Raw genomic sequence first — 24171 nt, forward strand, 5'->3', positions numbered from 1 at the left:
TGGATGCAGAACAGCCGACGCCTTCGTTGGTGTCGTCGTCTCTGGCGAGAACGACCTTCTCGGCGAGAGCGCTGTCCTCGTTAGTTCTCGCGCCTCCTCGCCCCCTCCTCGGCCCTTCTCGGCGCCTTCTCGGCGACCCCTGGACATGGAGCCGGGCTCGCCGGCTCGAGCCATTCCAGCCGCGCAGGTCGTCCAGCCGAAAATGGGCTCATCGCCCAGCACCCGCTCTCGTCTTCCCCCACACCGCTCCTGTGCGCTGAATCCCCTGGCCCCGCCAAACAGCACCGATGGCTACGGTTCCGGACATCGATAACAGAGACTTGGACGACAGCGCACTCTCTCCGGAACTGCCGGAGGACGACCCCAGGCTGCAGATCATCAAGGAGGATCAGCAGTTCAACGACCAGCTCGCCAGCCACCTTTCCTCCAACTGGAAGCTCAAAGATGCCGGCTTCGACTACCACATCATGGCGGTGCTGGGCTCGCAGAACTCGGGCAAAAGTAAGCAGAGGTTCAATGCCTGCATGCTCAAGCGCTCGCGGTACCCTTGCCGATTGCCTGTGGGGTCGCCTTGGTTCGTGATCCGGGCGACCAGACCAAAGCGCCTCCGCTCGCTTTCCGGATGAACCACCAGCTTCCTGCGCCCATCAGAGCCACATTTCCGATCGCTCACATACCCAATTCTTCCATGGTTCGGATGTTTCTCGATGTAGGCACCCTTCTCAACCAAGTGTTTGGAACCAACTTTGATGTCATGAACGCTAAGCTGCGGCGCTCCCAGACGACCAAAGGCGAGCCACACGAGCCAGTTTCGTCTGCATACGCCCGGCATGCCATTGCTCGCGGTGATGCACGCTTACCGCGCGCTGCTGACGTCCATCACTCTGCAACTCGCAGGTATCTGGATGAGCCGAGCCGAGCAGTCCAACGTCCTCGTCATGGACGTTGAGGGAACTGACGGCGATGCCCGCTGGGAGGACCAGGTAAGATTAAGATGCGTCTCCATATCCCTCGGCCGAGCCCACTCTCCTTTTCCCGATCCTCGTCTGTTTCGGGCATGCATTTGATCCGCATAGCTCCGGGCGGATCAGGCTTATGCTTGCTCATCGTGCCTGTGCAGGACATGCTGTGCTGGCGTGATCTGCCCTTGGCGCGGCATGGTCAACCATCTTCCGCTCGTCACTCATTCTGTTCCACGACGCTGTCTCCAGGACTTTGAGCGCAAATCGGCCCTGTTCTCGCTTGCGATCTCGGAGGTTCTCTTGGTGAACATGTGGGAAAACGTGGTGGCGCTCTACAACGGCGCCAACATGGCGCTGCTCAAGATCGTCTTCGAGGTCAATTTGCAGCTGTTCCAGTCCAAGGGGTCCCCCAAGACCCTCCTTCTGTTTGTTATTCGCGACTTTGACGGCGAAACCCCCATGGAGACCCTCTCGGAGACCCTCAAGGGCAATCTGAACCGAGCCTGGGCTGGACTCAACAAGGTATGGGCAGCGTTGTCATCGTGTCTTTGTTGCAATAGCCGGGATTCGGCCCTCTCCGTCAGGAAATACAGGCTGGCCGAGGAGCAGGTCGTCCAGCGAGCGTATTCTGCGGTGGCGCACAACTGCTGCGATAGAAGTTCGCACTGGATCTGCGAGTCTTGGCCTGCCGCTCACGACCCTCGATTCGGCCCAGCCCCCTGGCAAAGAAAACTCGACGATCGAAGAATTCTTCGACTTTGAGTTTGTCGGCCTTCCGCACAAGCGACACCGCGCTGCCGATTTCGACAAGGAGGCACACGCTCTGCAGCAACGGTAGGACCCCATTGCGCATCTTGCTACCTCGGATCTAGTCGTCCACAGCGCCGCATTTTCGCTGGAAAGTCGTCCTCGGTCGCGATATGAGTACCCAGTCGCCTCCGACGAAGCCTGTCGCCGCTCCAATCTGACCAGGGCTGGCTGTGTTGGTTCTGCCGGCAATTGCCCGTCCTAGATTCATCGACAAGTCAAATCCACAGTATGTGTTCCATCCACGGTATCACAAGCACATCCCCGCCGACGGCTTCCCGGAGTTTGCTCGCTCCATCTGGTCGACGATCCTCAGCAACAAGGACCTCGATCTTCCGTCGCAGCGACAGCTCCTTGCCCAGTATCGGTGCGATGAGATTGGCCGAGCTTGCTTCAACCAATTCACGAGCCAGATCGCCAAGTTCAAGACCGATCTCGAAAGCGGCAAAGTTGTTGAAGGTCTGGGCCGAGAAGTCGAGGGCAAGGTCGAGGGCTCTCTTGGTAAGCAGCCGGGCGCAATCACAGGGTGCAACGTGCTCGTCAATGCGACTCTTGGATCACTGCCCGACCTGCCCAATGGCTAATGGCCTTTTCGAAACCACCGCCTCGATTTCGGATCGGGATTCCTTCTGCGGCAAACATCAAATACAACGCAACTGCTGCATTGGCATGCATCACTGCTGCAAACGTGACTCAAACAATCCCCATATGGACTCAAAGAAACCTTCGACCATGACGCCTCTCGCTACGACCGCGAGGTGTACAGCGCAAAGCGCGCAGATTTCATCAAGCGCATCCACAGCATCATCGAGTCGTTCTTTGTCCAGCAGCTTCGGAATGCCCACAAGAAAGCCCTCTCCGTCTTTACGACCTCGCTGGGCGTACGTTTCATCAGGCAGCACTCGAACGGAATGTCCAGTGCACGAATATGCTGCGTCTCTGCATCTGAAATTATCAGCAGTGAATGTCGTGTGTTCGCGATCTGAGTCGTCCTGTCTGATCTTTGTATGGTTGTAGGAGCGAGCCAAGGGCGAGACAGGCAGCTTTGTCGCTAAGCTCACCCAAGCGCGCGATGCCGCCGAGGTCTTCTTTATGAAAACTCTGAGAGGTGAGTCACAGCGCCAATCTACATCTGTGGCCAAGGATGTCGCGCGTATAGCCTGCTCTGGCTCTGCATCATTCTCATCCATATGCTTCAACTGCAACCACAGACGTCACGGTGTCTGGTCTCGAATGGAGCACCGATGAGTATGTCAACCAATTCAAGGAAGAGCTTGGCAGCCTGGTTTCGCAGAAGAAGCTGGAGGCTATGGCAGCCATCCAGCACAGCATGGAGGTGCGTATGTACGGATACTGCTCTCCTGTCTGTATCTACAGCGAATATCGTGCTGGACCCGAGTTGGCTGCGCCCTGACCATCACAATGCTTGGAACAACAGAAAAAGATCAGCGAGGAGCTCTCTGACCAAGTTGCCGAGATCTTTGACGAATCGGCTCCGGACATGTGGCGCAAGCTGTTCACCAAGTTCAGAAACCTGCTGGAGAGCCAGGCAGACATCCTCCAAGAGAAATATTCCGGTACGGACACAGTCACAGATCCCGTGCCCGTGTACGCACTGTACCCTGGCAGCTTGCCTGTGTTTGGGCGCTGACTTTGCGGTGGAAACTGCAGGATTCGATTGCACCTCGGAGGAAATCCAGGGCTTTGTGAACAAGCTCAAGGTCCAAGTCTACGAGATCCTGCTGCGAACGATCAAGTTGGAAACTACCGATGACCTGATCCTCAACAGGGCCAGAACCCGCTTTGAGAAAAAGTTCCGCTACGACGACCAGGGCCAGCCGCGCATCTGGACGCCGCTGGATGACATTCAAAGCGTGTGCAAAGCCGCCAAAGACAATGTACGCAGTGCGTTGTGCAAGTCTGGGGAGTCTGTCGCAATCCAGGCACATACGCGACAATATGACACCGAGCTGACGATGAATTTTCTCTGCACAATCGCTGATTCCACCAGGCGGAGTCGCTATTCAGTCTATACGCCGTCGTCGACTTTCCCGTGGCCGAAATTGACAATGAAATCATTGAATCCGAGGTATAGTCGGCACACGCGCTGGGCTCGTTCGTTTGGTGCACTCGCTTGGCACGCTCGTTGGACATCCTTACGATATCGCAGTGGTGGCTGATGCGGTCGGTATCTGATACCGTCTTCCATCGACCTCCATCCGTCGGTGCCACAGTCCTTCAGTGGCGATAGCCTCAAGCTGCTGTCTAGCCGCCGAAAGATCGATTTGGTCAGCCGGCTGCAAGCACTTGTCGATGCCCTGGTCGTCGAAGCCAAGCGCTCGATTGTCTCCCAAACGACCTCGATCCCGACCTGGTTTGTGGTCCTGACGATCATCCTTGGATGGAACGAGTTCATTGCCATTTTGCGGAGCCCCATCTTTTTCACGGTCACTGCACTGCTGATTGGAGGTAAGGTGTCTGCGCGGTATATGGTGGTCGTGTTGCGTGGCTGCAGAATGCCTTTGATGCATAGCACCTGGGTGCCACATTCTCACTTTCCGACGCCACGATGCAGCGTCCTATCTCACTTGGTATCTCGGCATGAGCGGCGTCGTGCTGAAGATCATGGGCAATGTTGTCAAGGATGTTGGCCACCAAGTCACCGACAAGCTCGAGGAGCACGGTGTGCATTTGTCTGATCTCAGCGATACTCGCGGCCTTGTCAACACCGTTCAGACCCTCATGACGCCGGCCCGCAACGCCACCGCTCCTGCCGTCGCCACTCCATCGTCGCCTCCGCCTCGGTACCACACCCGCATCAGCGATGCATCGGAGTATGAGCTGCAGACTCCGACCAAGAAGTCCTCTGGTCTGTTCAAGCCCCTGACGGACGAGGACTCGGATGAGCACCCCGAAGTTCACATCTGAGGCACCGAGCTGCATCTGCCCCTCTGGGTTGGTCCTCCTGCACTTGGTTCGTCGTTCGAGTACTTTCCCATCGGACTGAGAAGACGAGATGACGCCCGAGCGTGTCGATGGATTCCTCCTACTGCTCCATATGCGCCTTGGTCTGGTCAGCGAGCGATGCTCCTGCGATTTGGTTGGTTGATGTTGTTTGTTTTTGTTTTTGATCCGCCTTGGCCGTCCGGTGTCTAAGGAGATATGGTAAATACAACCCGCTTGTCCGAACAGAATAGGAGGCGTTCCGGGTCGAGGCACGGAATGCTGCTGGGCCAGGTGCCCGAATACGTGCAGATCGTATCCATAACCATGGGTTCAGAGCCACAACACACCGCCCTGAGTCACTATGAGCCCATTCGCTCGTGCTGCTGTGCGAGTTGATTGGTGGTCGCCGTCGAGAAAATTACCCTCGCTGGCGACCAGAGAAGGGTTGCTTTATTCGATAGGAGGGGTAGTAGGGGCAAGATCGAGATGGAAAAGGGGGGGGGGCAGTCATTGGCGCGTAGCTGTCCGACAGGATGATCAGATGGAGGCGTGGGCAATGGCGGCTTTACAGCTCGTCGTGGGGATCCTTGGTCTCAGACTCCTGGGGATCCTTGGGAACGAGGGCGCGCAGAATATTGCGCTTCAGCGAGAGGGCATCGATAAACTCGGGCTTGAGCGTCTCAGGGTGCTCCAGCTGGGCGTCGACGGCGTCGATCTCTTTGGGGACGTCCTTGAGGTTGCCGGCAAGGATCTCCTTCATGAAAACAGCATAATGGGGGGCGTATTCGGCAATGGCTTCGTCGACCTCGTCCTCGTCGCCATCGTCGTCCAGGTCGCCATCGTCGTCCTGGATGTAGTCCTTGACGAAGTGGTCGTAAATCTGTTGCTGGGTCTTCTTGTCCGAAGCCGAGGCAAAGGCTTGCGCCTGTTCAACCAGGATCGCAGGGCGACCGACGAAGGGCAGGAATCCGCCATCGACGGAGCGCTGGGTGTGGCTGTGCTCGTTGATATATTTGACCAGGGCAGCCTTGGTGTGGGGGCCTTCGTAGTGGAGGGGGTCGCGGGTTCCGCTGGCAAAGTACAGGAACTGGAGCTTGCGGTCGAGGCGGTAGCGGTGCATGATCTGAGGAGCAATTGAGCCGTCGATGCTGGCAAAGATCACACCGGATTCGGCCGAAAACTCGCGGGCGATTTCCTGGAAGATTGGCTCAAACTCGTCGCACTTGGGGCAGCTGTGTGTAGAAACGGTGGACGGATGGGGCCGGTCAGAGAGCAGCGCAGGGCAAAACAGCGTTTAACGACGAGCCAAGTCTGTATTGCACTCACCCGGGGCCGAGGACCATGACGATGGCACTTTGAGAGAGATCCTTCAACATGACGCTGTCCCAAGTCTGGGGAGTGAGGGCGGTGGCATACTCTGGGGTCGCTTCAGCTTTGCCTGTCGACGATGGGTTTGAAGTGAGCGTGTGAGACGGGGGGCGGCGAGTCAGAGACCGGGGCTAAGGACGCCGTCGACAGCCGCATATCGCAATATCGCATATCGCATCCACAAGAGGCGCACAGCAATGGCTTACCGAGCTTGATATCGAGGTATTTGGACAGGATGGTCTTGTCTCGCAGATTGCGGGTCTCGGGCAGGGGAGTGGCTTCGTTCTCTAGTCCGTTCGAGAACCTGGGCCACATCGCAATATCGGCAGTTGGCAACGGAACACATACTCCAGATAAAGCCACCGCCAAAAGTGTCGGGACAGGAGCGCATATAGCCTTACCATCGGAACGCAGGGTAGGTTGTGATTCCGAACTTGATGGCGATCTGGCGGCCTTCCTCGGTCGATCGCGAGTCGTACTTTGCGATGACAAGGCTATCTTCGTGTTCGGCGTAATCCTCAGCCAGCGTCTCGTAGTACTGTGGACAGCAATGACGCCGACGCGAGTCAATCAAAAAGAAGGACACCAGCCAAGAGCACAGGCCAGGCGCCTTGCACGCGGTATTCGTGCAAGCCGCAGTCGGCAGGTGCATATGAGGCTCGCACAGAGCGACTTACCGGGGCGAAATCCTGCAGCATTCGGTATTTTGACGATAGAGATCACGGTCGTGGTGAGAAAGGGTGTAACATCAACGCCAGATTTCCAGCTGGAAAGATCCGGGCGACCGGCTCACTTACAAGGCAGCCCTGGCACCTATCAGAGAGAGAGAGCGATCGCAGAAGGTTGGTACGATGGCGGACATGATGCCTGAGCAGCACGATCGAGAAGCACGACCGAGAAGCACGATGCAGCCGCAGAGCGAATCGATGTGCTTACATGGGCGAATAAAACTCGACCAAATAGTTCTTGTGGATCTCGGATGGCTGCAGGACAAACCGATTCGGCACTCTGTCAACACGCAGCCACGGGAAAAGGACGCCGAGTTGGCGACGCTGCGGGGCCGAGAAACGGGACTGATGCACATACGGTCGAAAAGTCACTGGTTGTCAGCTCGATCACCTGGCCGGCCAGAGCCATAGCCAGCGACACGAGCGAAAGCAGGAGGGTGGAGGGTCGGGTCATGGCAGAGACGGGGAGCAGCGATCCGGGGTGTGGGCTGCGATGGCGGCCGAGGGAGCCAAGCCCGACGAGACCGGTTATATCTGCAGACAGGGCCGGCTGGACGGGCGCTGATTGGCGGGCCGCGACAGCGAATCGGCGCCGGGCACGCTGATTCGCAGGCGTCACGAGCGCGGTCGCGTGACCGGACACTGCGCGTGACTGCTTGTTGCTGAGGTCAGGTTTTGCTCTCGTGTTCGCGGCCACCAGCAAACAGCACCAGGAACGAAAGAGTGCATGGAATCGTGTTGGGGGGGGGTCTCGATCGTCTCGAGCCGGGCATATCGCACACCGGACACCTTTGCACGCTAATCCTCGTCGTCCTCCGGCTCGGTGCCGTTGGCAAGCTCGTCGTACTCGTCGTCGTCTTCGTTGCCGTCGGCGACGTCGCCATCGGTCTCTGCACCGCCCTCGCCGTCTTCGTTCTGCGAGTCTGACGGCTGCGCCGACGCCAGCATGGCTTCATCCAGCTTGGGCGACTTGTTGGTGATCTGAGAGTCCTCGGGGATGCGGTTCCACAGCTCCTCCATCGCATGCGGCTGCATGGTGCGGAAGCCCTTGGTCCGGCTGACCAGGCCAAAGTTGTCCAGGATGAAGGCAAGGGCTCGCTCCGACAAGCCAGTCTCTCCGGCCTTACAGGCGGCCTCGAAGATATGGCACACGTTCTTGAGGTTGATCTCGCGGTGCAGGATGTCGCAGCACATCTTCTGCAGTCGCTCCATGCAGTAGCAGTTGGCCAACCCGAGCAGACCGGCCAGGTCGTCGGGCGAGAGGCCCTCAATCGAGTCCGTGTACAGGTACCGGACAAAGCCGTGGACGGAGCCGTAGGGCTCTGGCAGCACCAGCTGGGCTTCTCGTGCTTCTTGCATCTCGGAACGACACAGGTTGGCAAAGTACGGCCAGCGAGCTTGCAGCACGAGCCTATGCACATGAATGGGCTTCTCGGGCGAGTCCTTGGCGGTGATCGAAAAGTCCGAGAGCTCGCGCCGCTCAAGCAGCGGCGCAAAGTCCATGCCCAGATCCGAGCCAGGGACGCGGTAGATGCCAAAGGTTTCGAGATTGATGCCCAGAACCATTCCCAAGAACTCGTCGCTTTGAGGGTTCTCGGCACCAAACAGAATGAAGCGGCTGTCGTCCTGGCCCATGGCATAGTAATACCAAGTTGCATTCTGCAGCAAGGTGATCTCGTCGTGGCGTCTCCAGCGAACAGAGTTGAGCTCCAGCGACCACACCCCGGTGCGAACCTCCTTTGCCTCTCGCCCATGCTGCAGTCCTTCGGCGACAGCAACGATCAGTCGGTCGCCACAGATTTGCATAAAGTGCTGGCCCAGCGGCTGTGGAGCCTCCTCCGAGGTGATGGTGAGCTTGGTCCTTGACTTGTCGGCGAGGTCGATGTAAGTCAGATGCGTCAGGCGTTCCGAATTCTCATCCTGACCGCCAAACAAGTACAAGCGTCGGTTGAAGATCCACGAAAAATGGCTGATTCGGGATTCAAAGGGAATAGGGACCTCCCAGACAAAAGTCTCGAGATCGAGGATGTTGAGCACATCAAGGACGACATCGCCGGTGGTTTGTCCGCCTGTTGGTGCGAAGCAATCATGTGAATATCCCAGTATCAGCAGAATAGGGCATTCTTTGCGGCGACGCAGCCGCTCGCCCTCTGTCGGGCAGTGTCGTGCGCTGACCCAAGCGGATCTATCCAACGCCTCTATATGCGTTGCTTGCCGCCGCCGGTTCCATACTCAAGCCAGAGCCAACAGAGCAGCCCTATCACCGGCCATCGGCGAAGACACGGTGATCGCACCTGTGACATAGAGCTTGCTTTTGTGGATGACGGTGGAGTGACGCATCCTTGGGGCGGGTATGTGGCCGGTGACGTGCGGGCTCTCCCATGTCAGGGTAGGCAGATCCAGGATGTAGATGTCGTTGAGGTGTGCATCCTCGGCATCGCTTCCACCAAAGATGACCAGTCTGCGGAATAAAGATCGATGAAATGCGGGGCATTACAGTTACCACCATAGGTGTTGAACCGAGCGCAGATGACGAGCCATCGGTGAGCACGACGAGCCATCAGCGCAAACCAGAGCGACGATCTGGAGCAGGTCATGGCCCGGACCAAAACAAGGTGGTCGAGGTGGTAAAGTGAATCGACCGATCATGTGCGTTCCATGCAGCCAACCAAGACATATTCGGAGTGGGCAATGTCACGCTGGACAGTCCAAATGACGGACGATAGTTACTTTGTGATGTTCCAAACATTTACCGAGTGTGAATGGCGCTGGCTGGGCCACTTGCCCTTAATGTGGTCGATACGCTTCCACATTCGATCTTCCAGCGATATCATAAAGAGCTCGTTGAAGACTTCTCCGCTGTACAGATCGAATCTGTGCGCAAAGGCGACGGCCATGGCGAGTTGTGGGGAGAGCTTGTGGTGTTAATATCACTGCTTGGTTTCCGAAGCGATACGAGTCAAGATCCGATTGTGCCTCTGGACCACAACAGTCTTCATGCCGCGACTATCAGAATGAAGGCTGCGTATCCCCATCGGTAGTTGCGTCGATGCGAAGCAGCAACGGATCAAGAACTGGGCTGATGGCAAGGCAGATATATCGCTAGCAAGCCGGGATTGGGAGAAGGCCACGCACCCTCCAAACAGATATGCGGCATCGCCAAGTCGGGTGCAGGACGAATTGAGGCGCGATGCAATCAGATTGGCATTGGTCGTCGACTGTGGCAGCGGGTGGTTGAGGGTCAGCTCTATCGAGGCCATGGACGACGACGACATGGCATGAGATGGCGGGCAGGCAGATTTGTTGACGACAGAAGGGCGGAGAGCGGTTGATCGGCTGGCCTTGCTGTGATTCGCAGAGCAAGCTCCGCGGATCGAGTGCGGATCGAGGGGGTCGAGTGCGGGTCGAGGGGGTCGAGTGCGGATCGAGGGGGTCGAGTGCGGATCGAGGGGGTCGAGTGCGGGTCGAGTGCGGGTCGAGTGCGGGTCGAGCCAGCGCCTGCCTGGGAAGCTCACCAAACCAGACTTGCTGGCAGCGACATGACATGTCGTCAAACAGAGATCCAAGGACAGCCAGATCAAGGGCTGTCGCCGCCAACAGCGCCCTCATGCGGTGCGCAATTCAGCCTGGGACGCCCGCCTTTCAAGTCGGCGCGGCGTCTCCTGGTCGTTGTCAGCCGAGGCACCGCAGAGCGATGTTACGGACCCGATGCGCCCAAAAACCATCAGCAAGACGAAGGCGGTTGTTACAGTGTGCCCTTGACACAGGGCTGATCCGCAAGGCTCAGAAGCAAGGCTCAAACGCAAGGCTCAGAGGCAAGCCACGATCACTGTCGGCTGGGCCTGCCAAGGGTAAGCGAATAGAGTTTCGTCGGTCCTTCAGCACAACCTTGGCTGCCAGCCTCTGTCGCGGATGGGCCATGTACAGCGCAGAGCCCACAAGGCAAAGGGAGATGGCAATTCAGCGATCTCGATCTTGGGAGCAAGTCGGCGACCTCATGTTGATGGCCCCTCGACGGTCTTGGCCGAGGGGCCGGCCTGGGGGCTGCGAGGATGCTGGACCAAGACTTGCCTGGCTGCTTGCATGCCGCGCCCCCGTTTTGCCCGATGTACATGTTCGCTGGATGTACATCTCCAGACCCGGCCGCCGGGCTGACTCACTCGCTCGGTGGCTCGATCGTCTCGCCACCCACCACCCACCGCCAAACTTAAACCTCGCGGGTGGTGAAACTCTATTCGCCACGCCGTCAAATACCAGCACCGGGCCCGGCCACTTCATCCGGCACCAGGCCTGCGATCCATCTGCCTTGCACTCACCAAACTTCATCCCGCACCCTTGCTCATTCAATACCATGAAGCTGACAGCTGTCCTCTGCACCGCCGTTGCTCTCGCCGGCCTGACTTGCGCCGCGCCCACCGGCAACCCCGGCTCGCCTGCTCAGTTCAATTGCATGGCTGATGTCCTCGCCCATAACTACCTGCACAAGCGCAGCGGCAGCTGGAGCTACGAAGGCAAGACCGGCCCTGCCCACTGGGCCGAGCTCGACCCCTCGTTCGCCAAATGCGCCCAGGGCCAGAACCAGTCCCCCATCAACCTCGAGGATGAGCACCTCCTCTCCCATCAGGGACCTTCCATCAGCTGGTGCAAGTCCGTTCAAAAGGCCACCTTTGTCAACAACGGCCATACCGTCCAGGTCAACATCCCGGCCAGCAGCGCCTCGGCTCTGACCGTCGGCAACCAGACCTACACCCTCAAGCAGTTCCACTTCCACTCGCCTTCCGAGCACCACAAGCATGAGAAATGTAAGTATCGGCGCCTGGTCGCGTAGCTCCTGATCCAAGAACCTTGCCTCCCAGTGCCGGTGCCCGATCCAGGATCGCCGCTCATGCTGCCCTTCTGCCGGCCACAGATTACCCCCTCGAGGCCCACTTTGTCCATGCCACTTCCGATCAGCCTCCCAAGCTCGCTGTTGTTGGCGTCTTCTTCGAGCTCAGCAATTGGCCCAACATGTTCCTTGCCCAGCTGGTCGATTACGTGAGTTCGCCGGCGCTTTGGGACTGCCTTCTTGGACTTACTTGCGGCTCAGGCCGGTTTGGTGTTGAGCACTGTATCCGCTGACTGCTCGTCTTCGCTTGCTAGATCCCTGGCAAGACCAACCAGACTCGCGAGATCCCCGAGCTCAAGCTGGACTGGCTCAGCCGGCACATCCAAGGCGATCAGTTTTGGCAGTACTCTGGCTCGCTCACAACTCCCCCCTGCTCCGAGGGGGTCTCTTGGAACGTCGTTGACTCGCCCCTCACCATCTCCATGGCTCAACTCAAGGCTTTCACCAAGGCCATGCCTTACAACTCTCGCTTCACGCTGTAAACGACCCTGTCGGCGCCCGTCAGGCACCTGACTCGGTCTCCTCTGTAGCATCGAGCTCCTCTATTGAATGCATCCGGTTATCCCTGGGAGGCCAGCGTGCAGGTCCATAGCGTTCCCAAAACGAAATGGGACAGCCCGTTTTGAGCCAGGACAGCTATTTTGTTCTGGAACCTGAATACACACACCCGCTCATTGCAATCATGGCCAAACACAGCACCCTCGACTTCCGCATCGCGAGGAAAGGCATGGAATATCGATTCACATTAATTAATTATATTAATATGATCGGGCTTGATCAAAGATGTGGCTTTTCGTTTTGGCGGCAGCCAGTGACAGTATGGAGTGGAAAGGGGATAAATGGACGGGTGCCCCTCATGACAATATCCCCTCAGCGAATTATTACACAATACACGCGATCATCAATCTCCCAAGCCCTCCCTTGCCCCGTGTCAAACACGACTGATTGAGAACGCGATGCGATTCTGGATCTGAATCGAGGATACCATTGCGCCGTGTCCCTGCCGGCCCAAAATGCGCTGGTTTTGAGGAGATTCTTTCTTCCCCAAGGGCAGAACCAGCCATTGTCGCTATTGTCTCGCCAGATGGCTCCCCGCAAGCGAAAGGCACCACCCAGGCGACCAAGTGGATCCAGAGCACCCACAAGATCCTTGGTCTGCAGGAATGGATGAGCACCACACCAAGTCCCAAGATCCCCGGGATAGCCCCCTTCCTGCGATACATTCGCCATGTGTTCGATGGAGACATGCTGGACAAACAGCTGTACTTCAGCCTGACTCGGCGACGGCGATTCAAGCGATTCGATCTCCACAGCAAGCGACAGCGCACCGTCCACGGGATGTGCAAGCGAGTCGTCGACCAGGTGCCAAGGGAGCCCGATATTGTGATTGCCTTTGGAAATGCCTCGTGGAAGCAAGGGAAGGGATATGCATCCAGTCCACGGAGACTCGAGTTTGCTCAAAGTACTTGTCGAACTTCAGTGTCCGTGGACTGGATGCATATCCCTTCCCTTGCTTCCAGGAGGCATTCCCCAAGGCAATCACCGCCTCGGTCTCCTTAGGACATACTGTCTGGCCATGATTGTAATGAGTGGATGTGTATTCAGGTTCCAGATAAAGACAGTTGTGGCTCAACACAGGGTGTCCCGTTTCGTTTTGAGAACGCTGTAATAGAACACAACACAGACCACATTGATCTGACCCTTATCACACTGTCCCTGATCGATGCGGCGGTGCCTATGTCGCCAATCTTGGGGGTGCAGCAATTGCACCACTGACCGTCGCCCTCGCTGCAGCAGTCCGGTGGACCAGTTGCCACACCATTGTACGTGAGATGCCTCTGGCCATAGTCGGAGCGTGAGCAGTGGAATGCCTCGGCAAATGCTTGGGATCGGCGGGCATGTGTTCGTGCAGACCGGTTCCAAGGCGAATGTTTGGATCGGGCGGATCAATCAACAAACATGCAACTCTCGATGCTGCCTCTCGAAGTTGCAACAGCGCCCTCAGGCAGTCGTTGGGAATGGCCATCGCAGAGAGCACTCGGCCATTCCATGTCGAACGTCCCCTTGGAGGCAGGATCAACAAACAAGCGAGGGTGCTTGAGCATACATCTACCCGCTCGGCAGCCTCCGCCCCGACACTCAAGATTGACCGCACCCTTGTCTAGTCAATATGAAAGGTATGTCGTCCCGTCTCCTTCGAGGACAGCAGCAGCTCCAGCGTCCCTCACCATGTGCATCCACCTCCATCCGTCGCAGTCGCCTCTGCCGTCCTGATCCTCGCCGCCGCTGCACCGCTGCTGCCACTTGTGCACGCTGCCGGAAACAGCCAGAACTGCATCATCGGCGGCATCAATCCAAATCTGGACTATTATCCCGACAAAGCAACGCCATTCAACAGTAAGTGTGCATCTGGCATCTCGATACCGCCTCGCTGTCTGGTCAGCACTCCTCTCTGCCATACCCCAGATCGAACACTCACAGCTCCGCTGCTGCATCGGCCTCGCCATCCCGCACTTGTTCGACTGCTTGACCTGCTGCTGCTGCTGCTGCTGCTGCTGCCACAGTCTCCCAAACCAGTCTCAGGCTCGACTACTACAACACTTACAAAACCATCACCAACAAAGTCGATGGGCAAGTCGTTGTCATGTATCCGTGCGGCTCGACTGCACCGAATGTCACAGGTGCTAGCGTGACCATCCCCGTCCCGATTCGCTCTGTCGACATTGAGGACACGAGCGTCATTACCTTCCTGGAAGCCATAGGCGTGCGTTCGACCATCAAATTCTCGTCCGTCACGTCGACAACCACGTCGCCCTGCCTTCAGCAGATGCTGGCATCGGGCACATTGCAGTCAACGTCGGCTGCGAACTCGTCGCTCAAGATCTCCCAGCTGCAAGCACTCGATGCTGTCTTCTCCACCAGCCAGGTCACCAACACTGGCTGGGCCGCCAACACGGTCCTGTTTTCTGCCGCTTCGGACGTTGGAGCACTGCAGGTTCGCCCTCTATAGTGACAAGAGCTGCTTTGGCTTTGCTGATATCCAAGAGTATTCTCGGAGGCGTTTCAGGCAGCTCATCCCTCCATCTGTAACTCTGAATTCTCTCATCGTATTGCACCAAACACAAACCAGCGCATAGAGTGGATCAATGTCGTCGGCATGCTGTACAACCTCGAATTTGTGGCTCAAGCTGCCGGAAAGTCCATCATATCCAACTACCAGAGGATGAGCGCCAATGCTCGGACTTATGCCTCCGGCTCGAAAACCTCGCTGACCATCGCCTTCGTCACCACATACAAGGGCCAGTACACTGTTTCTGGGGCACAGCAGTTCAAGGACTATGCCTCGGACTTGGGACTGAAATATCTGGCTCCGGCCGTTTACTCGAGCCCGAGTAGCTTCTCTGCTGCTGCTGCAAGCGTAGATATTCTCATCGACCTCAGCTCCTATGGCATTGGCGGAGCAACGGCCACATCTTTCAACAACTTCTATGGTCTGCAGGGCTCAACCCTCAAGTTCATCACCAACAACAGGGTGTATTCTCCTGACAAGACTGGCCCCTATGGCGGAGGATCAGGTGCGAAGCTGGCAGAGCAGGGCACATTCCTTGGCATGTGGCGAGTCCAAGGACAACAGCTGGGCATCACATTAGTGCCATCTGTGGTGCACACGCCGTTTATCCCCGCAAGTAGTCGAGCTGGTGCAATCACTAACATACGCTGTTTCTTCTCCACGATGATTCCCACTGTCCCCCCCCCGCTGCATAACTCTAGATTGGTTTGAAAGTGCTGTTCTCGAGCAAAACGTTGTCCTGGCTGATTTGATTGCCATCTGCTATCCAGCCATCGCCCCAACTGGATACTCGCCGAGATATTTCCGTAACGTGCTGTCCGGAGAGAGTCAAGTGGTGACCCAAGCATCGAGCTGCACCAACGTCAACGCCACCCTCACCGTCCCAAATATCTTGCCGGCAATCGTCACGAGCTTGTCGCAACAATCCAGCCCCGGGCTGCTGCTGGTGATCTTGAGCGTCGTCGTTTGCATCATGACGCACAGACTCGCGTGAGAATCTCGGCCTCCCACAGACACCAGTGGCACTTGGAAACGTTGCTGAATGCACTGGCCAGACTCATTCAAATACACATGAAGTACTCTGGAGCAGACCTACAGGCCCCAAGCGGTCGTGTTATTCAAGCGGTCATAGCAGAGTCAGGCCCGAGTGCGAGCCGAGGGGGGAGGACACTGGCAAGCCCTGAGATCGAGTAACTTCCAGAGAGATTCTCGGAGTGACAGCGGTTGATATCGTCAAGACGGCCGTGTGAGGCTGTTTTGGGAGCCGAATCCCGACGAATTGGCAGCAAGCTTCATTTCGAGCCCTACACCATCAAGTCCGTTAGTAAGACTTATGACATAGATTATATAGCCCTCGACAAGCTCGATAGAATCCTGCAAACCGGTCGAGCGGTTCATACCGTCGAGAACCACAGAGGTGATCTTGATTGGGAGTTTGACAAGGGAGTTCATCGGGGATCCGTTTGCAGAGCTGGCTTGAAGCGCAGGCATGTTGATTTTGGCGGACGGATCGTCTCTGAGTATGCATTGCTCCATGAAATAGATCTGGCAGAAGATGGAGGTTCGTCATTGATAATATCAAAGTTGCACGTAGAATGAAAAGCAAATCAGCAGGTGGATCTTTGTTTCTCCTGTCGCAGAGAAACGGAACCCGATTGTCGCTGAGTTCCGGGGCTGCAGCGTAAGCAGTCACATACCTCTGCGCGTTGTCGCTCCTCGTCAGTGACTTCTTTCCCATCAACAATATTGATGAGCGGGAATCGCATTATCACGGCGAATCGATATGCCTGTTTTCGGGCAATGCCGTTGATCGAGAGATTGATTTCCTTGAGGCTTGGGAGCTTCATTTTCTGCAGTCATAGCAGAGACAGGGACAATACCAACATCAGTGGCAAGCTTGGATGTGTATGGATGCAAGCTATGTTCACTAGATCATCTCCGAAGGGTATGGGACGAATATAATCCATCCGGCCTGACGGCATCGTCGTTGTAGATGTGTACTACCCGCATCCATTATACGACGGACGGTCAGCCATAGCCCACCTCAATCTCGCAGGTCTCTTGCACGCGGTTGTTGGAGAGATGGAGGTTCTGCAAGTTCGGGAGGCAGTCAAAGTGCGCCAGGGTCTTGATTCGATTATCCCTATGCATATCAAGCGATGGAAGAGGAAAGAAATTGTCCAGTATCAGCTCAGATCCACTTTTGCCAGGAGCCAGCCGGGGCCCTCCGTCAGCAAGTGTTCCAGTTTGAGTATGCTTGTGGGACAAACGATGCATCTGCCATTCTAACAGCGAACTATATGGCTTACTTGATGTGCAGCTCCTTCAGATTGATTAGTGAGAAGAACGACGACGGCTCGGCTGCTTTGATCTGATTCTTGTCGAGGACCAGCTCGATCAGACTGGTCATATGCTCCAGTCCATCGACCTGAGAGTTGCCCAAGCGTGCATTTGTGGAGCCGGACCATCAGCAAACGATACAGCATTGAAACGATATTGATTTACTGGCAACTGGAGGAGAATGTCTGCCAAATAGTCGCCCTCGAGCCAACACCAACACCAACACTAACACCAACACCAACACCAACACCAACACCAACACCAACACCAACACCAACACCAACACCAACACCAACACCAACACCAACACCAACACCAACACCAACACCAACACCAACACCAACACCAACACCAACACCAACACCAACACCAACACCAACACCAACACCAACACCCAATATCTGCTCAACAGACATACCCGGAGGATTCTGTTGCCTTGCAGGTACAGGATCTTCAAATACGGCATGCGATACAGCCCCAAGTCGCTGATTTTCGAAATCGAGTTGTATCCCAAATGAAGCTCCTCAAGAAACGGAAGTAGAGGTCGCCGGCCATCCGGTGTGCCGTCATTTCGGCCACTCGCTGACGGAATGTCAGTCAAGAGCAGTCTCTCGATCCTGTTCATGTTCAGACTCAGTGACTTGAGCCCGGTCAGTCCCGCGATGCAGTCAATCGTGGTCAAGAGGTTGTTGTCAAAGTTGAGCTTGCGCAGGTTCCGGAAGTCGTCCATGTTGAAGCAGTTAACCTCGCGAATCTTGCAGTTCCGCAAATCCAGCTCGGTAATATTCTTGAATGAGAAATGCCCAATCTTCTCCCCAAGTAGCTCGACGGTGAGCTTGCCCAGGTAGACATCTTTGGCAGAAATCTGCTCCTTGGCTGTGATGCCGGCGCCGTCCAGTATCTGTGCCAGCCATCCAAAAACAACGATGGACAAGCTCGGCTCAGGGCTGGTGACGGATGCGGCACGACTCGCCAGAATCAAAGAGCAAGCCCTGATAGCCAGCAAGCAAGGCTTACCTTGAGCTTGGAAAGATGGAAGATGGTGAAGAGTCGGTAGTTTTGCAGCTGGCAAACTGCGTTCCCTGTGAGATCGAGGATGATCAGCCGCGGCAGCTCCTTGAGTGGGAAGATGCCGTAGAGACTTGAGATCGAGTTGTTTCCGACATCTTTGGTATGGGAAGAGCGCGTTGCATTAGTGCGGACACCATTGAATGCACAAGGATGGCTTGGACCGGAACCATAATCAAACCGGTCTCTACGCCCTGTTGCAACCATCCGAGCTCCCCGTCTGCGACCTACAAAACTCCATCAGCGTCGTCGACTTTGCAAACGGCTTGAGGTTCTGGATAAAGTTGTTCTCGAGCGACATCAGCATGATCGATTTGAAGTTGCAGGCAGAGTCCACCGTCGTCAGGCGATTGTTGCTGGCGTCAAGCTTGGACAGGTTGGGCAGAACCGAGAGCGAGTCGATCTGATGAATTTCGTTGTTCTCGATCGAAAGCTCCTCGAGCTTGGGAAAGTGCGTCAGTCGCGAGACATCCGAAAGGTAGTTGTTCCTGAAGCTCGCCCAGCGGAGATTGATCATCCTATCGCACATATCCAGAGGATGCATGTCAGCAGTACATCGAAGCGGGCAGCATTGTACGTGGCAGCTCGGCTGCAGACTCACTCGACGGGCAGGGGCTCCAGGTCAAAGAGGTCGCACGAATCTAGTTCCAGCGTCGTGAGCCCCTCCAGCATCAGGGTTCCGTGATTTGGATGCGGCAGGAGCCTCCAAAAATCGTTCTGGGAGGCTGTCGATCCGGGACCGCTCTGGGTTCGGACGCTGAGGGGACGAAAGAGATGTGGCTGTGACGACGAGTGGTCTGCAATCAGCTCGTCCCAGTCGATGTGCAGCGAAACCTATTGGTTGTGCATGTTAGCAGGCAATTAGATGGCAGCGCTGGGAAGGAATGTAGGCATCTATAGCGAGCATGCTGACCCTGTCACTGGAATCGGTGGAAATTCCGTCCAGTGTCACCAGGCTTGGCATACTGGAGCAGATATAGAGGCGGTAGCCCTTTCTCTGGCAGATTGGATTGAACTTGGCATCCATGGAGATCAGAGAGGTTCCTGCTGTGAAGAGCCGGGTCGTCTGGGTTAAGGACACTAATGGAGCTCATGTAATTTCTCTTGCTCACTACATATGCGTCGCTCATCAAAAGGATATTGATAAACGTTCTGGAGGGAGGAGAGCTCGCTTATGAGGTTGCCCGTCAAATCGAGGTACTTGAGGTGCTTCAGCGACTCGAGGCCGTGGACGGACTGCAGTTTGTTGAAACTGAGATCAAGTCGCTCGATGAGAGTAAAGACATGAAGCCCCGTGACGGCACTAAGGTTGTTGTGACTGATGATCAGAGTCTTGATGTTGGTGTGTTGATCGAACTCGTCGAGCGAGCGGCGATTTGAAAACGAGATGTTCAAGTGCTCGACATCCAGCGGAATGTTGGCCGGATAAACCTGACACACAGAACGTGAACCGAGCGCAGAGAAAATTAGCCTGCTGCGAGACCGGGGAGCGAATGAAGGCTGGACCACGAAGCAACGGCCAAGGGGCAGTCTCCGCTGCGTGCACCTACCGAGTACTCCGAGATAGCTTCGCCACAATTGATCTCTGGATACATCTTTTCCAGCGAGGCGATCGACATGTCTCTCATGGCAGGACTTGCTCCCTGTTTCGATGCCATACAGGGTGAGCCGCGCATGTCCCAGTCACCAAGGCCAGCAGCGCAGGCATCCATGCTCGACATCGCCACTGTTTCCTGGGGACTTGACGATGCCATAGAATCCGCGAGGCCTACCGCGTGGCTGCCAATCTTGGAGCTAACTTCATTGATCATCCACGGCATATCTGGGCGTGAGAGTTTGCTCGAGTATGCCACGTCGATCATGAACTTTTCGATTTTGGTCGTCAGATGGTCAAACTCAGACTCGATCGAGTATTCGACAAAGAACTCGGGCAGAACCAAGTCGCGGTCAAAGATGTAATACCGCCTGCAGGGGTCCCGCTCGGCTGCAGCGCGCGATGCCTCGCGCTCGCTCCGGCCTTCCTTTGCTTCGCCAGGCAGATCCACCATCTGATGGATGCAGTCAAGGCCGTGAAAGTCGTCGAGGTTGACGGGGGTGGCTGGTCGAGATGGTTTTGTGGCTCGATTGTTACTTTCAACACTGCTGTATTCATTCCGCTCACGCAAGCGATGCAAGCGATGCAAACGATGAAGAGCGTGATGCCGCATACCCGCGCCGATCCTGCAGAGACCCACATCGTGACTCACTTATGTTCTCGCTTACTCGCCCGGACCGGGCAGTAAACACCTTGGCGATGATGGCCTGTCTCAGTTTCTTTCGGTGTTTGTTGTGATCGTGAGGGTCGACGGCGTTGTCGGAACAGTCAAGGTAGTTTGCAAGGGCAATCAGTCCGGAGGTGTGGTCGGTAACAAAGTTGGAGGCGAAGCCGTATTCGACGACGGAAAAGATCTCCTCGGCATGAGAGTCTGGATTCTGGAACGAAAGGTACTCGAACGAGCCTCTGTCCGGCTCGGGTTTGGTCTGGAGCTTCGACTAACACACAGGAATAGGCCAGCGAGCAAAGTGCAGAAGCATCAGTGGCGGACATCCATACACACGCTTCCAGACTATCGAAGCAATCCTGCACCAGGGGTTATGTAGGAAACATAGTCGAGAGTCCGTCGCTGCATCAACTGATGTTCCTGCGTTTGTAGCTGCCACCTCAGCACACCTCAAATTTGTTCTTCAAATTCCGGTTGTGCAGTCGAGAGATCCTGTGGATCTGGATGCGCTTGTGGGAGTGACTCGAGACGGCTCGAAGAATCAACGTCTTGACGAGCGACTCGCACGTCTTGAACCACGGGTCTTCAACATGCTCATCCTCGAAGCGCACATTTCCGCCTGTTTCAAGCTCCAAAAGCAGTTTCCTGTCCAAAGTAAGGATCACCATCGATCAGTTACCACGAGCAAGTCAGCATAGACTCATAATGAGCGCTGATGTGGATCGATTCCGACAAAAATCCATTCTGCCGTCCTCGCCGCGCTGAGGAGAGGCCACAATAGATGCCTCCTCATCTGTGCAGAACGCCGATCAAGAGCGACGTAATGCGCATCTACGCTGACAGGGCAGAGTGCTTGTGCTTCACCGCTGCAGCTGTACTTGCGATACTATGCAATCTGCGCCCGTGGATCGTGCTGGTTTATGCCACCCAGATAGACAAGCATTGGCACCACTCATGCAAACTATCGAAGCCACCCTCGGCACCAACCGGATCGCCATGTCGCTCTGCTGTATGATTTGCGTTTCGATATCGAGTCGGTGGTTTTTGAAGCTCGACAGAGACTTGAGCTTTCCTTCTATCAGTTGGTGAAGCCTCGACCGTCCATTGTCCAGCTGATCCAGCATCTTCTTGCCCTGCACAGTTGGAGCAACTCGATTGGCCATGCGCTCGTCCGAGCGTCCCTTTTTCACACTATTCGAGGCAGCATTCCGACCCATTAGCTTGCGCATAACCGTACCCCGGAAGGTATCTTTCCCTTGTTGACAAGGTCATCGCGGCGCTTTTGTAGCATCTTGGCCTTGCTCAGTAGATTCTGGATATCCGATTCAAGCGCGGTTTCTTCACTGTTGCTGCGGGTCTTGACCATCTTGATCAGAAAGTTTGTGTTTCGCTTGATCGTCCGGATCCGCATGTTATAGTACCTATGGGCGTCATCCGCCAGAGGCGTTAATCGAGGCACAGACAATCGATGCAAGCTCGCCTCAGCGGTGCGTTCGAGACTCTGCGCGGAGGTCAACCAAGGATCAAAGACTATAGTCGCCAAGTGCAAAACTGCCATCGATTGGATTGACTCCCGATGTGGTTCATATGGTGCGGTGTTGCGCTCGTACATGCGTTTCTTCAGCACAGTGGCGTTGATGAGGCGCCGCGACTCTTCGGTGATGTCAAGAGTGTCGAGCGATCTCAAGGCCGGCAGATGGTAGATCACATGGGTTTGGTAGTTGCACAGCGAGCATATCGGGTTGTCTGCGTAGCTGGGATCGCTCAGGCAGAGCGACGTAAGACGCGGAAGTCGAGCGAGCGACAGCACCACCCGGAACGATGCCAAGCGATTGCCAGCAATGTTGAGCTCCTGGTGGCGCGCCAGAGTTGAAGCTGCATCGTCAGTGAAAGGCGCAAGTCGATTCGGTGGGCCCATCTAGTGGTGGCATGCAAATTCTGCGGACGGACAGATAGCGACGCATCAAATGAAGCCGAACCTGCAGATTGACGTTCTCGTTAAGGGCATCGCCTATCGACACGATCTTGTTGTTGCCGATGTGCAGCTCGGTCAGATCCTTGAGGGTGTTCAGATTCTCGAGATGACTGATGTCTGGACGACAGGGCCGTTTCGCAAAATTTTGATATCGGCATCAGCCACCATCGACAGGCTTCATCAGCGTGCGGCGGAGACGAGTATCTGTCTCTGGTGATAAGACGATCAAGCCCACGACCCGAAAGGCCATCGATGGCACTAATTCTCCCTCCAATCATGTCGCAAACACAATACCATTGTCGCCCAGCCACAGCTTGGAGAGCTTTGTGAGTTCCTCGAGCCCCGTGATTTCCTTGATGCGGTTCGAGTATCTGGGTGGTATTGCATGGTCGCCGCCGCCGCAGATCAAGCGTGAGAACAGGCCTGTGTGAGCCTTGCGGCCGGATGTGTATGCTGGATAGAACGACGCATCACGCAGCACATTAGAGCTCTTACAGATACAGTTTCTTGAGCGCCTTGAGTCTTGAGAGATTCTGGATCCTGCTGACCTTGGTCTCGCAGATCCACAGCTGCTCCAGAGCACGGCACTCGTCGATGCCCTCAATCTCAGAGATCTCTTGGGCAACGATGCAGAGCGATGTGATGTTGGCAAAGTGATTCAGTGCCGTGATTTTGGGGTAGTTGTAGAAACACATTTCGATGCTAGTGATTTGGGCTGACTTGTTGACGAATGCAGCTTCGTTGATGCCGTTGTTCAGACACTGCATTGGCGGCGGCGGCGTGGGTGCGCAATGCAGGGAGCGTCGATATCAGTACCAAAGTGACAGCGCCCGAGGCCGGTCCGCCCATCTCCATCGAGATGACGTCTCGCCTCGCACATCGAAATCGCCCGATGGACTGCACGCAGCCGACCGTGATGGACTGCAGATGCATAGAGCCGTGCTCTGTTGGGCGAATGAACCGGCTGCTCTGCAGGATTGTCCGCCAGACTCGGCTCAACGAATGCAAGAATCCAGGACCTCCTTTCTCCCTCTCCCATCCAAGCCGAGCGATTCGCGACACCACCCCACAGAATTGCTTGTCAGCAGCGATGGCCGGTCAGCAGGACAGAGCAGTGGTTCTTACGAGATTCACGACGGCTCTGTCGCTCTGGAAGAGCACGGCGCGTTTGGCTTTCCAGACCTTCTCACAGACAACTTCGTCTTCGTCTTTTGTCGCGGGGCGATCCATAGAAGCCGTGGGCGGAGCCACGGCGGGTTTGTCGCTCATATCGGACATGGGTATCAGGCAGGAGCAGGGATGGTGGGGGCTGCCGATTCGAAGCAATGGGCGGAGGATGCGGCCCTGGCAACCGTCGTTTGCAGAACGAAACGAACAAGCTGCGAATACAGGTCTGAGAGGCTTTCAAACCGATGGCACTGCAAGAGCGCGAAAGATGGCCGGGCAGAGGCTTTCCGCAGCTACAATATTACCCCCCCCCGGGCAGAGGCCGACAAATGCGTTGGCGGCGCTGCACCACCAAAGTAGTTTCGAACAACAGGTGATGTGACTGATTCACAGCGGTGCGTGCTGCCCAATGGCATCAGCGTCGTTTGCTGTGGGGGTGAGGAGCAGGGCCATTTCCGGATCTCTCCGGAATCGCAGGTCGGCGAATGTGTCGCAGCGAATCGGCCAGGGCGAATCAGGAGCGGCGACACTGCGGGGCCGATCATGCGAATGACGGAGGAATCGTATATCGGCAATCTGCTACCTCAACACGCC

The 24171-nt window shown here is 56.1% G+C and overlaps 6 protein-coding genes across 6 annotated transcripts; 3 read left to right on the forward strand and 3 right to left on the reverse strand.

The window, feature by feature from the left end:
• Positions 1–229: 229 nt before the first annotated feature.
• On the forward strand, positions 230–4963 carry BJ171DRAFT_438635 (RHD3/Sey1). The gene is made up of 14 exons (XM_053108003.1): positions 230–501; positions 714–791; positions 898–983; positions 1212–1484; positions 1678–1796; positions 1975–2270; positions 2490–2650; positions 2787–2877; positions 2981–3105; positions 3208–3346; positions 3441–3667; positions 3781–3858; positions 4004–4238; positions 4345–4963. The coding sequence occupies exons 1-14, from the start codon at positions 288–290 to the stop codon at positions 4695–4697; spliced, it is 2475 nt and encodes an 824-aa protein (XP_052970410.1). The 5' UTR covers positions 230–287; the 3' UTR covers positions 4698–4963.
• Positions 4964–5120: 157 nt separating this feature from the next.
• BJ171DRAFT_565454 (uncharacterized protein) lies at positions 5121–7304 on the reverse strand. The gene is made up of 8 exons (XM_053113345.1): positions 7170–7304; positions 7020–7066; positions 6881–6896; positions 6761–6772; positions 6485–6621; positions 6290–6387; positions 6042–6153; positions 5121–5947 (listed from the first exon to the last, which is right to left on the reverse strand). Exons 1-8 carry the CDS (start codon positions 7263–7265, stop codon positions 5281–5283), a joined length of 1185 nt encoding a protein of 394 aa, XP_052970411.1. The 5' UTR covers positions 7266–7304; the 3' UTR covers positions 5121–5280.
• Positions 7305–7528: 224 nt separating this feature from the next.
• BJ171DRAFT_490973 (uncharacterized protein) lies at positions 7529–10220 on the reverse strand. The gene is made up of 4 exons (XM_053109688.1): positions 9947–10220; positions 9542–9685; positions 9106–9272; positions 7529–8880 (listed from the first exon to the last, which is right to left on the reverse strand). The coding sequence occupies exons 1-4, from the start codon at positions 10084–10086 to the stop codon at positions 7610–7612; spliced, it is 1722 nt and encodes a 573-aa protein (XP_052970412.1). The 5' UTR covers positions 10087–10220; the 3' UTR covers positions 7529–7609.
• An 881-nt stretch (positions 10221–11101) lies between these two features.
• Positions 11102–12441, forward strand: BJ171DRAFT_490974 (alpha carbonic anhydrase). Its single transcript, XM_053109689.1, has 3 exons — positions 11102–11613; positions 11721–11845; positions 11951–12441. Exons 1-3 carry the CDS (start codon positions 11163–11165, stop codon positions 12176–12178), a joined length of 804 nt encoding a protein of 267 aa, XP_052970413.1. The 5' UTR covers positions 11102–11162; the 3' UTR covers positions 12179–12441.
• Positions 12442–13866: 1425 nt separating this feature from the next.
• BJ171DRAFT_565456 (uncharacterized protein) lies at positions 13867–15787 on the forward strand (the record flags this gene model as incomplete). The annotated part of the gene is made up of 5 exons (XM_053113346.1): positions 13867–13873; positions 13953–14093; positions 14261–14691; positions 14827–15271; positions 15468–15787. The coding sequence occupies 5 exons, from the start codon at positions 13867–13869 to the stop codon at positions 15758–15760; spliced, it is 1317 nt and encodes a 438-aa protein (XP_052970414.1). The 3' UTR covers positions 15761–15787.
• A 79-nt stretch (positions 15788–15866) lies between these two features.
• BJ171DRAFT_455599 (uncharacterized protein) lies at positions 15867–23105 on the reverse strand (the record flags this gene model as incomplete). Its single annotated transcript, XM_053108284.1, has 21 exons — positions 15867–16070; positions 16167–16311; positions 16464–16616; positions 16810–16909; positions 17076–17194; positions 17525–18007; positions 18124–18272; positions 18406–18692; positions 18776–19008; positions 19088–19240; positions 19324–19572; positions 19692–19797; positions 19921–20272; positions 20421–20706; positions 20885–21080; positions 21423–21568; positions 21673–21856; positions 22046–22287; positions 22415–22527; positions 22705–22781; positions 22906–23105. 21 exons carry the CDS (start codon positions 23103–23105, stop codon positions 16000–16002), a joined length of 4044 nt encoding a protein of 1347 aa, XP_052970415.1. The 3' UTR covers positions 15867–15999.
• Between the last annotated feature and the right edge of the window lie 1066 nt (positions 23106–24171).

The sequence above is a fragment of the Polychytrium aggregatum genome (assembly GCF_025602895.1).
Source record: "Polychytrium aggregatum strain JEL109 chromosome Unknown BJ171scaffold_5, whole genome shotgun sequence".
NCBI classification, from domain to species: domain Eukaryota; kingdom Fungi; phylum Chytridiomycota; class Chytridiomycetes; order Polychytriales; genus Polychytrium; species Polychytrium aggregatum.

Coding starts and splice junctions, on each gene's coding strand:
- BJ171DRAFT_438635 (XM_053108003.1), top strand. CDS start 288: ATGGCTACGGTTCCGGACATCGATAACAGAGACTTGGACGACAGCGCA. Junction 2,271..2,489: donor CAAGGTCGAGGGCTCTCTTG/GTAAGCAGCCGG, acceptor ATGGACTCAAAG/AAACCTTCGACCATGACGCC. Junction 3,668..3,780: donor GCAAAGCCGCCAAAGACAAT/GTACGCAGTGCG, acceptor TGATTCCACCAG/GCGGAGTCGCTATTCAGTCT.
- BJ171DRAFT_565454 (XM_053113345.1), bottom strand. CDS start 7,265: ATGACCCGACCCTCCACCCTCCTGCTTTCGCTCGTGTCGCTGGCTATG. Junction 6,388..6,484: donor ACCTACCCTGCGTTCCGATG/GTAAGGCTATAT, acceptor GATGTGGCCCAG/GTTCTCGAACGGACTAGAGA. Junction 6,154..6,289: donor ATACCTCGATATCAAGCTCG/GTAAGCCATTGC, acceptor CATCGTCGACAG/GCAAAGCTGAAGCGACCCCA.
- BJ171DRAFT_490973 (XM_053109688.1), bottom strand. CDS start 10,086: ATGTCGTCGTCGTCCATGGCCTCGATAGAGCTGACCCTCAACCACCCG. Junction 9,686..9,946: donor GCCGCATATCTGTTTGGAGG/GTGCGTGGCCTT, acceptor CTTTGCGCACAG/ATTCGATCTGTACAGCGGAG. Junction 8,881..9,105: donor AAGCAAGCTCTATGTCACAG/GTGCGATCACCG, acceptor TCGCACCAACAG/GCGGACAAACCACCGGCGAT.
- BJ171DRAFT_490974 (XM_053109689.1), top strand. CDS start 11,163: ATGAAGCTGACAGCTGTCCTCTGCACCGCCGTTGCTCTCGCCGGCCTG. Junction 11,614..11,720: donor GCACCACAAGCATGAGAAAT/GTAAGTATCGGC, acceptor TGCCGGCCACAG/ATTACCCCCTCGAGGCCCAC. Junction 11,846..11,950: donor TTGCCCAGCTGGTCGATTAC/GTGAGTTCGCCG, acceptor TTCGCTTGCTAG/ATCCCTGGCAAGACCAACCA.